Source organism: Salminus brasiliensis, chromosome 1 (assembly GCF_030463535.1).
Source record: "Salminus brasiliensis chromosome 1, fSalBra1.hap2, whole genome shotgun sequence".
Lineage (NCBI taxonomy): Eukaryota > Metazoa > Chordata > Actinopteri > Characiformes > Bryconidae > Salminus > Salminus brasiliensis.
The window spans coordinates 57,219,658-57,234,585 of NC_132878.1; the positions used below are offsets into that span (position 1 = coordinate 57,219,658).

The following is a 14,928-nucleotide window of genomic DNA, read 5'->3' on the forward strand; positions in this document are numbered from 1 at the left end:
ATATTTCGATATTGAAATTAATAGCGACACCTTGACTTTGATAATTCCTCAGCAATGCCATGTATTAAAGCGCTTTTAAATACTGACAAACCAAAAGTGGGTGTGGCCTAAACCAGAAACGAGTATCAGGTGCTGAAATGGAGTACATTTACAGACTGAATTACAGTTCTTTGCCGTTCAAGCACAAGTATGGGGTCGCAGCGCCCGTATGAGAACGTCCTTCATCAGAGCAGGTTGTCCACTCCACATTCCCGTACCTACCTCCAATATAAGACTATAACCCGAACAGCCCCTAAATATACACGGCAGGTGTAACATCAGGCTTGCAGGTGCCCGTGACGGCACAAACAGCAGGTGTTTGGCCTGTTGTGAAGTCCTGTTTGTGTGTGTATGTGTATATGATAGCGAGAAGGTCTGAGGGAGTGTCTGTGACTCCATGTAATGACACAGTGGATTAGAACTGGGTGGGTGAGGGTAATCATCAGCAGCAATAAGCAGGTGTGTACGCTCCCTTGCTCACACACAGACACGCACAGATGTGAGACGGCAAAGGGGTTTACGACTGTCTCCTCATCTAAGGCTGATAAGAACACCGTCTCTCCCCACTGATCTAGACATAGTTAGAGAGGAGCGTTTAACCCCACACTTCAGCTGTATTCCTCCACACAATGGCTTTTTGAAGTGGTCATACTGAAGGATTACTGCGAGAGCACAACACTAAGTACAGGGAACAACGTTCTTTAAACTTCATACACCACAAGACATCCGTTACGTTGTTTGATGCAAAACGTGGCTGTCGTAAGCATGCAAGCACAATGGTCTGCAAAAAAAACAAACAAAAAAAACAATAAGAAGGTTTTGTATGATTAAAGTTTAATATTTCCTTCTTGTTTACACTGGACGATTGCCTGGACTTACACATTACACCAGATCAGTTTCTTCCAGATCAGTTTCTAAATTATTTATCATCAATAGTTCATGAACTATTCATGATAAACATTCGTGGTGTGTCGTGCAACTGTTTATTCAGAGGAATAGGCTCCTTCTTTAGTTCTCCTACTGCAGAGAAATGGCTTTACTAATGAAGTGATTTGCTTTAAATGCTTATTTACTTTAATGCTGTCAAAGGAAATATGTTAATGTGTTAACAATAAATGAACAGCACAAAACAAACAAACAAAAATGTTGTTTAACTCTTACCCTTACCTAAACCATTGCAGTTCCAGGCGTAACTACACCAGCTGCTTAGAATCTCAAATGGCTCCTTACTGCCTGTGCATGCACCTAAAACTGTCTCTACTATGAATAATAGAAAGCCTTTTTCATTCAGCCATAGGATACCCAACTCCCTATTCAGCATCAACTGCACTATTTGGGTGTAAAACCTTGTGACCTTGTGTAGTGTGTTACACATAGGGTGTGGACTGCAGCCCTCATGCTCAAGTACTGCTTTTCCAAAGTGAGAAGTTCCATTTTGGACCACTTGATTAAAACCAGCTACTTAGTTATTTCCAGTTACTACTATTCCAGGAATCTGTTGATGACTACACTGCAGTCTGAAGTATCACTTACAAGCAAAAACACAATGCTGATGCAGAAAATACCAGTAAAAGCAGTCGCAGTAGCACCAGGCCTGAAATAACAGGATTGCGAGGCTACAATGACTCCATGTATGATATGTATTATGTATACACACACAGTTATTGGTAGGAACATGCAGCAACTGTTGCTCTCACAAGACTTTGGTGATGAAATCTTCTTTATTTCATTTGGAATGTTGTTGTTGGTTGTTATTGCTGTTTTCTGTATTAGAGCAGCCTTTTGTCAGGTCTCTATGCAACAGATTGACAGACCGCAGTGGGACGTCCTGCTAAATTAAAGCTGAAATTAAAGAACTGTTAAAGGTAAAGGGGGGGGAGTGAGAGCAGTTAAACTATTTTCATGGCATACAGGCCCTAAAATGCATAGTCACATTTTGTGATCTCACCTGAAACTCTTGCTGAGACAGGCTGAGAAATCCTGTCAAAAGTGTGGAGCCTACACTTTTAATCATCGTCATATTTATGTTTATATGTAGAAGAGGAGATTAATAAATGATGAATGATGCAATGTGTGTTACTGTTGTGTGTGCAGTCCTGTTGTGGGGACAGAAAGCATCTTTGCGTATGTGAGAGAAGATTTAAACTGATGAATCCAGAATGTTAACTGAATATAAGTGTAATTTTCAGGGAAATTAAAGATATAGCTAAATGTCAGCAACAGCTCAATGAGTGTTACCACAGACCTCAAATAACTTCTGTATGTGCTGAATGTGTTTGATGCAAACCTGTACGACGTGATCCTCCTGAGTTTGGTGACGGGAACATCATAGCCACACTCTTCCAGGACCTCCTGTCGGGCAATCTCTTCCAGCGAGAGGTCAGGTTTGTCCACCAGGCCGGCGCACAGCTCATAGGTCACGCCCGCTGAAGCTGGGGGCTGGTCAGGGTGACTGGCCGCCTCTTCGCCCTCCTGGCCCTCAGCTGGGGCTTTAGGTTCTTCTGGGGCGGCACCTTCACCTCCCTGTTCCCCCTCTGGCTGAGGAGGCGCAGGCTTGCTCCTCTCCCACTCGCACATATAGACGGCTGCGGAGCAAGGACAAGACTGCATCACTGACCTATCCAAACCACAGAACAGCTTCAGAGATTTCACTCAGCCAGGCGACTGCTCGACAATAGGGGCGTGATTGGACCCAGTTTACTTGGTTGCTGAGCACACCTACGCACATTCACTACAGACACTATATTTCCCATAATGCCTTTCCTAAAGCTTGAGGAGCTAATGCTTTCAGTCAGAGCCTGTTTATTTCATGGCTTGCATTTATAATGCGCCCCTGCGTGACAAGAATGGCATTAAGGGACCCGCTTGTTATCCTCATGTTTAGGTTAAAAGGTCTATATTCTACTATGATCTACCATATTCTACCAAATTCATTTTCATTATCATTTGTCAGCCTGAAACAGGCTGTTTTTGTTACTGCACCTTTAAGACTAATTGCATGTAAATTGCATCAGTGCTAACTGGTTTGTTTTAAGGCAACCCCTGCAAACGTCCTTCTTCATGAAAACGTTCCCTTGCTTTTGGTCCAGTTCTGGTGGGTTTGGAACAGTGCAGGTTTCTATAAGCCAGTGTATGCTTATAAGGACAGCAGTAGTTTAATGGGATCATCAAAACAGGTGAAGTTGTGAGGCAGGTGGAGCCAACCTGTGCAGTGCAGTGCAGTGCAGTGGGGCGAATGTATACTCATGAGTGGGACATGGAACAAAGCCTCTCGAGCATGATGGCTCTTGAGCTCAACACCATTACCTCACACAAAGCCCGGCCTTCTCTCGAAGCATTGTTCGAGGAACGAGGAGAAAGGAGGGGAAAAAGGAGAAGTCCCTTTCAATGTGAGGCTTTCCTTCCATTCTGAGGAGCAGGGCGCCGTCCCTGGCTAGAGCCTGAGGAACAATAGCGGCACAGCGTAGTGCGGGGCCACGGCCTCACGTACTGCAGCGCAGGCCCAACACTCACACGAGCTCTCGCGCCATGAAAAATGTTCCATTACAAGAGAGCCATTGTTTCCAAAGGACTGCCAAACAGGGCAGAGAGCACTCTGATATTAACCCCAATGTACGTGACTGCTTTGAGATGTCCATATGCAGCAACGTGCAAAAGTCTCCCACGTATCTGAGAAAATGCTATATAAAGCTACTTAAGTGTACAATAAGGGTTTATTAGTTTAGAAAGCACAGTGTAGTTTTGGATGTGTGTGTACTAGCCACTTAGCCACTTCCAAATCTCTCCTTATTATCCCAGTATTACCACCCAACTGCTAGTTTATCTACTCAGTCCTTCATTAAAGTAAATGGGCTGCTGGTGGAACTGAACTAATCCATATAGTGACATGGAGTTTATAGAGAATCAGTCACCAAACCCCTGCTCTTCTAACCAACAAACTTCACCAAAATACCACATTCGGGATACTTTTGCTGCATCTATGGTTACTTCTACCTATTCTAATGTAATATAGTGTATTTACAGGCAAAACACTACTAAGGTCGAGTAGGACTGTTGTGGCCTTTGTACAGTACTGTAGGTTTTATTAAAAAAAAAAAAAGTTCCAAAAAGGAAGAGATTTAGGAAGGAAAGGCGAAAGAGGAAGACTGTTCTTTGTAAAGGTTATCAGCAGGCTATGGCCTAACATGGCACAAAGCACCACCTTCTGCAAACAGTTATAAAATAAGAAATGATGTTACCAGGTGATGAACTGAAAAGTCAGGAATAAAACTCGGATTTAAGCACCTGAGGTACAAACCACTGCTGCTACAAACATCTTTCCAGAGTCTGACTGATGATTTGTGTGAGTTTGCACCTTTGAGGATGTCCCAAGAGCACAAAGAAGTACCGAATGTAGGCTGTCTTCAGAGAGAGCGTCTGTCATATCCAAGACGTCTGAATGGCTCTCATTCATGCAGTAGTAACCAGAAGCATTGCTAAGGATGTGATGGGCCTCAATCTCTTCTTTGCTTGCTTTTTTTTTTTTTAACAAATTGAAACAATAGAATGGGGGCACAGGAGTGTCTTTTCAGCCCCCCTTCTGTAAATATCCACACGCAAATGTGTTCCTCCACAGATGTGTTTGCTGTATTGCTGTAACCCTTCCATGATATCTTCCAAAGCGAAATATAGACATATTTACCTATAAAAGGAACTAGGCTCGTGCTGGGGTGCTAATTAACATGGCTTTGTACTGGCAAAAACCTGGCATACACATCAAAATACAGACATTAGGAGTGAATATACTGCAATATATTCTATGATTCTGTAAGCAAGGTGATATTACTGCGGAGGTGGGTTTTTTTTTTTTTATTTTAGGAAAACTGTCATAGTATAAAACACACCATCATACACATAAAATTCTATATTGGAAACCAAGATATTGCCATACTTTGATATATGGATATTTTTATTTAACAACCTTAATGAATAGTGGTAAAAGCCTTTCAATATTCATAAAGGGAAACTATTTACCTGGGCGAAACTGCTTGACCAGGATGAAACAGTGAGATGTGGTGTTGAAGATCAGCACAGAGACACTAGAGAGGGCAAGAAAGAAAGAAAAGGAGGGAAAAAAGCAAGAAAAATTCATCAGTTCGTTACATGCTGTGACGACAGGGAAAGCCTGGAATAAAGACGAGCCTTCAAGCGATACCAACTATACTTGAGAGCGCAAAATAAAGACAGAACTCTACTAGTAACAATTAGTAATATGCTTCCCAAACGATTCCCAAACCAGAATAAAACTGTGGACATTTTCAACAAGTTTACAATGAAAAAGTTCTTTGAAATCACAGCTAGGGAGAGACAGTGTTGAAAAGGTTAGAAATGCAAAATGAATGAATTTCAAACATAGCATTTTTTCCACAGTGTCAATACTTTCCATTTCATTTATGTGGGAGAATGAAGGAGTTTCAACAGTAATCGCTGCTATGGAAAGCCAGTGTGTGGATTCTACATGTTTAGAATTAGACTACTTTTGGCTTTCAATATAAACACAATAAACGTTCATTCTAGTAAGCAGACAGGCATGTCTGATGTTCTTCAAATACTGAGCTAACCTTGACTTCAAGCTGATAACTTTTAAAGCCCTGTTGCTTGTGAATGATAAATAACTGCATTGGGTGTGATCTGAATTTAATGCACTTGCTACTTGGTATTGTATCAAAGTACTCTTGGTCCAGCCATTACAGTGCAATCTTTACAATAAGAGTGAGTATTTACTATAGTATGGTAGGAATTTAAAAACTAATACGGAATGTCCATCAACCAACCCAAGTTTTGGTATCAGGTTAACATTAGCAGAAAATGCTGGATCAGATCAGTGGGCAAAACAAGTGAATCCAGTCCAAGCCTGTGCCAGATTTAGCCTGAAACAGGCTAAAGAATACCAGCGGTTTGGAGCGCCTGATGAAGAGCTTTACCTAATAACAGCTCACTTTAATTTTAGTTGTTTAGTAGTTTTTAAATGAAAAAGAAAGTAAAACTCTCATATTTAGCCTCTTCACACCGCTAGTATTCAGCCTCTCCAAAACCGCTAGTATTCAGCCTCTCCAAAACCGCTAGTATTCAGCCTCACCACGCCGCTAGTATTCAGCCTCTCCAAAACCGCTAGTATTCAGCCTCTCCAAAACCACTAGTATTCAGCCTCACCACGCCGGTAGTATTCAGCCTCTCCACGCCGCTAGTATTCAGCCTCACCACGCCGCTAGTATTCAGCCTCTCCAAAACCGCTAGTATTCAGCCTCTCCAAAACCGCTAGTATTCAGCCTCTCCAAAACCACTAGTATTCAGCCTCACCACGCCGCTAGTATTCAGCCTCACCACGCCGCTAGTATTCAGCCTCACCACGCCGCTAGTATTCAGCCTCTCCAAAACCGCTAGTATTCAGCCTCTCCAAAACCACTAGTATTCAGCCTCACCACGCCGCTAGTATTCAGCCTCACCACGCCGGTAGTATTCAGCCTCTCCACGCCGCTAGTATTCAGCCTCACCACGCCGCTAGTATTCAGCCTCACCACGCCGCTAGTATTCAGCCTCTCCAAAACCGCTAGTATTCAGCCTCTCCAAAACCGCTAGTATTCAGCCTCTCCACGCCGCTAGTATTCAGCCTCACCACGCCGCTAGTATTCAGCCTCTCCAAAACCGCTAGTATTCAGCCTCTCCAAAACCGCTAGTATTCAGCCTCTCCACGCCGCTAGTATTCAGCCTCACCACGCCGCTAGTATTCAGCCTCTCCAAAACCGCTAGTATTCAGCCTCTCCACGCCGCTAGTATTCAGCCTCACCACCCCGCTAGTATTCAGCCTCACCACCCCGCTAGTATTCAGCCTCACCACGCCGCTAGTATTCAGCCTCACCACCCCGCTAGTATTCAGCCTCACCACCCCGCTAGTATTCAGCCTCACCACGCCGCTAGTATTCAGCCTCACCACGCCGCTAGTATTCAGCCTCTCCACGCCGCTAGTATTCAGCCTCTCCACGCCGCTAGTATTCAGCCTCTCCACGCCGCTACTAGTCAGCACACAATGTGTGCTAATGCGTGTGAGGTGGTGAAGACAGAGGGGAAATGACCTCAACACACATAAGGAACATGTTTGGTCCATTTGTCATCTCTGTTCATTATCAAATACTTCCAAGGAAACATCTTCCAACATATGCCTGCTAAAACCTGTGGAAACCTGCGTTGTTCATGCCTTCCAAACCGAGAAAACATGTAGAGAATTAATTAAGACTGTCAGCTGGACTGTGTTTATCTTTTCCTGTCTATATTCAATATACTCAACTCAAGGTTGCTGTTATATATCTAGTCTAATAAAGCTGTTGTGCAAGCTAGCTATTTTAGCTGCTGTAAGCCTAGCACAACTTTACGCCTCAGGCATGAAAAAGGTGTGTAACTAATGGAACACAATGTTCTCCTTCAGCAAAGATGTCTTTCTGCTTTAATGTTGTTCCTTCACACAACAAAGACTTTGTCACTTTACTTCATGTAATTTCCATTATTACTACTTGTTCTCAGGTAAACATCACTACAGTAGCATTACTCTTCCTTAAGTAGGGATTTTCTGTACTCTTGGTTGTATTACATGGCATTTGGTAATGAGGGGAGGGATTCTGCACTACACCGAAGAGGCTCAGTGAGAAGAGCATGCTGGGTTTTTGAGAAGATAATGGCTAAAGCTCTGTAGGAGGGAGCAGTTGCCCCAGTAATGATGCTTTAGTTTATTTTTCTCCAAGAAAAGCCAGTAAAACATTGCACCTCCTCTCGTGCCTATGCTCATCTACAGGCTAAATTTGCAAAGATCAAAATAGCCCTCAAAGTTTGCTGTTGCTCACAACTGTAGAAAAGTGTGAACGGGTAAAACAGAAGGTGCATGTATGGGCCAAAAGCTTGCTCTCACATTCGCATGGAATTAACACTCCAGCTTTTGTCTTGGTTCCTCACAACAGCTCCTAGACAGAAGCTAATACCTTGGGAAGGGGAGAATAAATACCTGCATTTTAAAAAGATCTCTGGCTAATAGGATTTTGGCAGGCTAAGAAATCCACCATGCCGGAATAGCCAGGCCTTTGTTGGTGGACCGAGAACAAGCTAATCACTCCGCAGAGCAAAAGGTCAAGCTGTCCGTCCACAGTCTCCACTCACTCTCCCACGAACAACATTCATTCTTCTGCTGCTGCTCCTCTAGCCCTCTTCTGGACTTCAGACAGGTGGAGGACGGGCCTGAGAGCCACTTGTCTGTGGCCTCAGATCACTGAGAACTTATATGATCCGTGGCTGGCCGTGTTGTATATATGTGTGTGTTTGTGTGTGTGTGTGTGTGAGAAAGTGTGTGATTGTTTTGAAGGCAGTGGAGACCAAGTCCCATACACTCTGTTGGGAAAACGGATGTGTCTGTAGGGGCAGGAAGCCCTGCCCTGTCTTTCCCATGGTGAATTCGGCCTGGCTACTCTGAGGACAGACACACAAACACAAAGAAGCAGGCTGTCCTCCTCAGTACAGTGACACACAATCTCCATAGGTAGCAACACAGTACTGACTGATTTTAGACTGTGGTTCTCTATAGAAAGATTCATTATAATAGTGATAAAGGGTTCTTGGACGGTTGTGGAATGCTTTTTGGTGCTATGTAGAATAAATCAAAATATTCCCCACCAATCTAAGAACTATTTAACCAGACAAAGAACCACTTAGACATCCAAATGGTTCTTTGAGTTCCAATGGTTCTCTATGGAACCACTGCCTTCACTAAAGAACCCTCTGAAGTGTGTTCCATCGTGGGATACCACCACCTCAACACAACTGGGTAGAATACATGAGCTGAACCTTTTACACACTTGGAAACTAGAAGATACAGACAAGCACGCACACACAATTAAAGAGTCTGGAAGGGAAACCCATTATCTGGAGACACCATGATTCATTTCTGCCTGTACTCCTGATTAAGAGGGGCCTGCTTCCATTTTAAGCACCTCTATCTCCCCACCACCGTTTTTCTTCTCCCTCCTGCCCCTTCCTACCCAGCCCTTTCTCCAACAGGAAGACGTGGTGTTCTCAGCCTCCTGTCTGCCTCCCTCTACTGAGAGGGTCTGGGCTCAGCTGACCCGTGCTGGCTCTGCAGCTGCGGGGCACGGCACCAGCTCGCTCTGAGAACCACCACCACAGAGACATGCTTGGAGATTCCGCACACCATGTATCCTGTCCGCCATTACAACTCTAACTTTCACCAGGATGGGTGGATGGATGGGATGCTATAACACACAAAATACAGACCTCAAGTGATTTGTGCCTTGAAGTTATATGTTAATATGTATGTTTTTGTACTGCACACACAACTTACAAGTGGCATCTGACAAGGGGTGGGATACATTAGGCAGAGGTGGCATAGTCAACAGGAGTGTCTACCAAAAGGGCTCCAAGAATAGACAACCGGTGAACCAGGAACTGAGTCACGGACTCCTAAGGCTCATTGATGCATGGAGGCCCCACCTCGCTAACTTCTTGGTGCCAGTTACCACAGGATGCCTTCAGAGGTCCATGCCTCAAATGGTCAGCTCTGTTTTGGCTGCACAAGGGGGACCTACGCATTATTAGGCGGGTGGTGTTAATGTTATGGCTGACCGGTGTACATGTATATGCAGGAGAGGTAGAAAGATGCTATACCATTTTAAATTCTGAGATCGTAAAACAGTTTCACTTGAGACATGGAACATAAATCGTGTGTATATATATATATATATATATATATATATATATATATATATATATATATATACACACACACATACACACACATTTTCCTTTGAATGTTTTTACCTCCTCCTTTAAAGTTGGACTTTGAGAGTTGGAGAGGCTGAATATCTAACCCTTTAAAATATTTGTTTGACAAATAAAAGAACAGAACTTTAACGCTACAAAAACCTCAACCCCTAGAATTTGCAAATGGCTTATTTGCAACTGTAAACGAGCATCTGGAGCTTATAACTGCTTGTAACAGACTGTCAGGTAAGATGCAACTCATGTAAGTCCTTCAGTAATGATGTGAACTTAAACTGTGTTGTGTTCTGCTCATGTTGTACTTGATCAAACTGTGATATACAGTGTGATTGTTCTGCTAGCATGCTTCAGCTGTGAGGTAATACCTCACTCCACTTCCCCTCAGTAATCACTCTCAGCTAATAAATCTGTGTGATCTCGAAAGACGCGTTCTCTCTGCACAACTCTGACAGCCAAATCCAGCACCAGCTCTGTTTTTAAGTATCTTTTATTTAATTCTATACTTAATACTGGAATTAAAGGTAAGGGTGCAGTACAGTATTTTTCACTCTACTATGTATTTGTCCTTCTGTGGTAGTGAACTAGCACACACACCCAAAGCGGTGGGCGGCCAACTCCAGCACCCAGGGAGCAGAGGGCCTTGCTCAGGGGCCCAACGGTGGCAGCTTGCTGAGCTTAGGTATCGAACCCACATCCCGGTCATCAATAGCCCGAAGCTCTAACCACTGAGCCACCTCTGCAGTTATGTCAAATGACACTTGGTCAAAAGTGTGGGAGCCCACTGTTTGGTTAAGTCACGCTCTGAAACAGATGGGGAAACCAAGCCCACTGCAGTAGTGATTTTAGCAACATGCTAAGTTCAAGTAAGAGAGAAACCTAGCAAACCTGGATGAACCAGTCTACTAAACTTGCCTGAAAAGACCTAAGACCATTTATTTAACTTTGATGTTCCTGGCTACACATCGCTGTACATGGCCCATTGGTTCATTAGTAATTTGGATAGATTGCTGTTGAGTGAAACTGCCTTTAACTTGAGCAGATAATCACTTGTTTCAATTCTTGTTTTTCCGAGTTTTGCCACTCAATCTGATTAAAAGGGGCGTGTACATCAATGCGTACTCTCTATATAAACACCCAGTCTTTATTACAAATGGGTGTTTTTTTAGTCCTCTCTCAAATATGTTTTTTTTAATTAAAATGTATATTTTATTTCACTTCATTTTAATTTGACCTGCAAATGAATAATTCTGTAGGCATTAAAAAAATACATATTGCAATGCAAAACATATCACTATATATCTCATTGTACATATTGAAATGTTTTTGGCCATATCTCCTTTACCTACATGAGTCTAATTTGTCATCACCTATCTCCATACTACTCTTCCATTTACATCCACAGGCTGATCTAAAGAATCCCTCCCTCCCTCCCCCCTTCCTTCAAGGCTCAAGTCCTACTCATGAAAGACAACTGACACCAATTCTCTGTGCTTCTTACCTCCAAAAGGCCAGCAGAGTGCTCACAAAGGACTGAAGCAATGGCACTAATGACCTGAACAGATGCTTCTCTTAATGGCTTTACCTTTCAATTGCTTTCGCCAAAACCACCGCCCCCCACCACCGCTCTCGCTCTCGCTCTCGTCCTCACATCCAATACCCGCCCAAAACAAACTCATACATCATCAGACCTTACAGTCCAGCTAAACACCACATCAAACAGCCAAATGGCAAAGGGAAACATTTCAATCTGCATCAGTGAAACAGACACACAGGAACAAAAGCACCCTAGCGAAAGCATTCACAGGTGCTCAGCTACAATAATAGAAAGTGCATTGCTATTTACAGCTGATTTCCATGCACTACACCACTGACTACCCAAACTCAACTCATACCTCAGCCACAGTGGCCACACAGAGTTTCCTCTCTGAAAAATAAAGGCCTTATAATGAACTATGCGAAGGCAATACATCCCTTTCCCTGGCAGATGCCTCTCTCTCTCTCAACATTTCTTTCCCGTCAGTTTTTGGGGGGAGGAAAAGGCCTAAATCTCCTGACAGCTTCATATGAAAATACAACATGTCCATCAGCACTCGTATACATTGTCCACATAGGGGCTTAATCCCCTCAACGGCGCTCAGAAAACCTAAGTGAACCCCATACAAGAGGTCAAGCGTGATCTCTGGGCTGCAGTGGAAAATTCTAGGAGGCTGCTCTTAAGCACAATCGCTCCAAAGGCCACTGTGGTGGCTTTGGGAGGAGTGAGCTCTGTTTTACTGCTTCAGACACTGCAGTCTGTATAGAGGACTGAACGGTAGCTCTAATCACACCAGAAGTGCATTAGCCAACTTCCTTTCCTAGCACAGAGGTGAGAGATTCCAGGTCTGCTGACTCTTATCTCTCCAGGTTGTATAATCACAGGTCTGGATTTACACTTCACAGCCATGATTTACACTTGCAGTAACACAAAGAAACTGATCTGTAAAAGAAACAGCACAATAGGAATTAGGCCACTGAGCCACCCGTCTGCACTCATAACCAGGGTTCTAAATGAACAGTAGTTCAAGATCTCCTTATTTTGGACTGTAATGGAAAAATGTGAGAAGGTGGGACATTTGTTTAATGTGTGCAGTGCAGATCCGGTTTCCAGTGCTGACAGGGAATCTTTAGGGTGAAATAAAGCCCTTTTAAGTTTCTGCTGGACAATATATGTCATACACTGGTCAGCCATAACATCACCTGTCTAGTATCAAGTAGACCCCCTTTGTGCCACTACGAGAGCACTGACCTGTTGAGGCATGAACTCTGAAGGTGTCCTGTGGTATCTGGCCCCAAGCCATTAGCAGCAGATTCTGAGGATCACATCAATGAGCAGCATTAGGTGCCCACGACACCGGTTGTCCTTACTTGGAGCACGGCATAGCAGAAGAACCCCACAAGACCTGATATTTTGGGGATGTTCTGACTCAGTCGTCTAGATGTCACAGTTTGGCTCTTGTCCAAGTATCTAAGATTTTAACACATCACCTTCACACAATGTTCACTTGCTGCCTAATTTATCCACCTCTTGCAGATGCTACTGTAAATAATGTGTTAATAATAATGTGTATATATATATATATTCATCAACATACACAAATTGTTGTCACCCCATGATGCAGATTTGTAGTTTTAGAAGTATTTACAGAAAAACAAAATTTGATTAACTGCAATATACAGGTGGCTCTATCCTTCAGCCAGCAACCTGGAAACTGACTGAGGTTTACCCTCTGTAAGAAAGGAATTTCTTTAAAATGTGCACGATGAGAAAGGACAGATATGAATCTTTTGTGAACGACTTTTTGTGTAGTGTGTGATGTAGGTCTGGGGTACAGTTTCTCTGCCTCCATCATGTGCATCTGTTGGATAATTACAGTAAACAGGCAGGTTAGTTAGTTCATGACTGGAACGTCTGTTAAGCCCAGTAAGAGGTGATGAAAATGACTACTAAGTGAAAGATGTCACTTGGTAAATGCATTTGGCATCAATGTGCTTGTATCTCCTTCTCATATTGCTTCCTCACAAGCTAAGACCTGGAGAAAGGATGCAAGGAAAGGAAACAAGGGCACACAATAGAGCAGTTTAAAATAAGAAGCTGGTACTTCCTAGAGCAGAACTGCTTAAAGCTTGTTTATAATGATCCCCACAGGTTCTGCACTGCTGTCCACAGACTTCCTGTAGTGGTCGAACTGTCCATCTGTAAACATTTCCAACATTTCTCAGGCTTTTAACATCTAGTAAACGTGCTCAATTGCCATGGCATCACCTAAACTTCCTAACTCTTTAACCCACTCCATCACTTGACTGCTACGGTAACTTGCTCTGTCTTGATGGAATACCAAGCTGTCCCAAGAATATAGAATATATAGAAAATGCATCCAAAACAGTTTCAAAACCTTAGTGTATGACATGTGTACAATACTGAGCAATCTTTTTTCACTGCAATTTCACTGTATATTAAAATTCCTTTCCAGACTTCTGCTTTCTGCCTGGTTAACATTTACAACACTGTGTAATGTAGAGAAGGACTTCAGTGATCAGTGTATTTGGGGCCAATATCAACTGACCGCCTTGCACTTTACTTTTTGGAATCAACCACATATAAAATGGCACACCAGCTGCGCAACCCGTAAATTCCCATGCAGAACTGCACTGTGAAGCTCAGAGTGTCATTAGCGGTGTTTGTTAGCTCTGCTGTGTTCTGATACTCACAGTACTGGGCTGTGTGATGCACTCTGGAAAGAGGATTTTACTCTACCTTCTTCACAAGATACATTCGTTTCAGTCAGATATGGTAAAAAACATGCGTGAGTGAGGTCGGTATTGGGTCCTGTGACATACAACTGACATGATAGACAGCCGATTGATCCCACCATCTCTGGTGTAAACTTCTCTTTAGCAGGGGGGAAAAAAAACAACACCACAGCAACACAATCCAATCCAAGACACCTATGAGAGGTTTATTTTTTTACAATCCAAGACACTTATGAGAGGCCTTATTTACCATACTGTACCAGTATTTAGGAAGAATGAGGTCATTCACTTAATGCCAACTCAAATCTCTCTCTCTCTTTGGTTGGCACTGCTGGGGTAGCGTGGTATTGGTGCGGTGAGATTGATTTGTACTTGATGTACATGATGCAAAATGTTAAATGTAATTTTGATGTAATGGTGGGGAAGAGAATGAATAAACATACTGATTAAAAAAGCCTTAAATCATCTGATTCCGTCACACTGTGGGAGACAGTGATACAATTTTATCAGTACCGCCCAGGACTAGTCCCAGTGATGCCTTATCTGCCTTCTAGAGCAAACAGTTTTACCTATGTCATTATTATACACTTTCCCCAGCGTTTATCTAAATGCTGAGCTGTAACAAACTAGAGGTAATTGGCGAGATGCATCCATCTGCAGACCTGGAGTGCCAACAGCAGTTTAAGAACTGCAAATTCAGCATTTTGTCACTTTAAACAAATACTCTTGTTAGCATAACTTCGATTTGTAGCTTTATATTTTAAGGTAGTATTTTAGTAATGA

At 43.0% G+C, this 14,928-nt stretch overlaps 1 protein-coding gene across 1 annotated transcript in view; it reads right to left on the reverse strand.

Moving 5' to 3' along the window:
• The window catches only part of nudt14 (nudix (nucleoside diphosphate linked moiety X)-type motif 14), a 40,741-nt gene that overhangs the window by 5,083 nt on the left and 20,730 nt on the right, over nt 1-14,928 (reverse strand). The window contains exons 3-4 of the mRNA XM_072682828.1: nt 5,053-5,117; nt 2,327-2,624 (exon numbers count right to left, since the gene is read on the reverse strand). Coding sequence (XP_072538929.1) covers nt 2,327-2,624; nt 5,053-5,117 — 363 coding nt within the window. The remainder of the gene's footprint in view (nt 1-2,326; nt 2,625-5,052; nt 5,118-14,928) is intronic.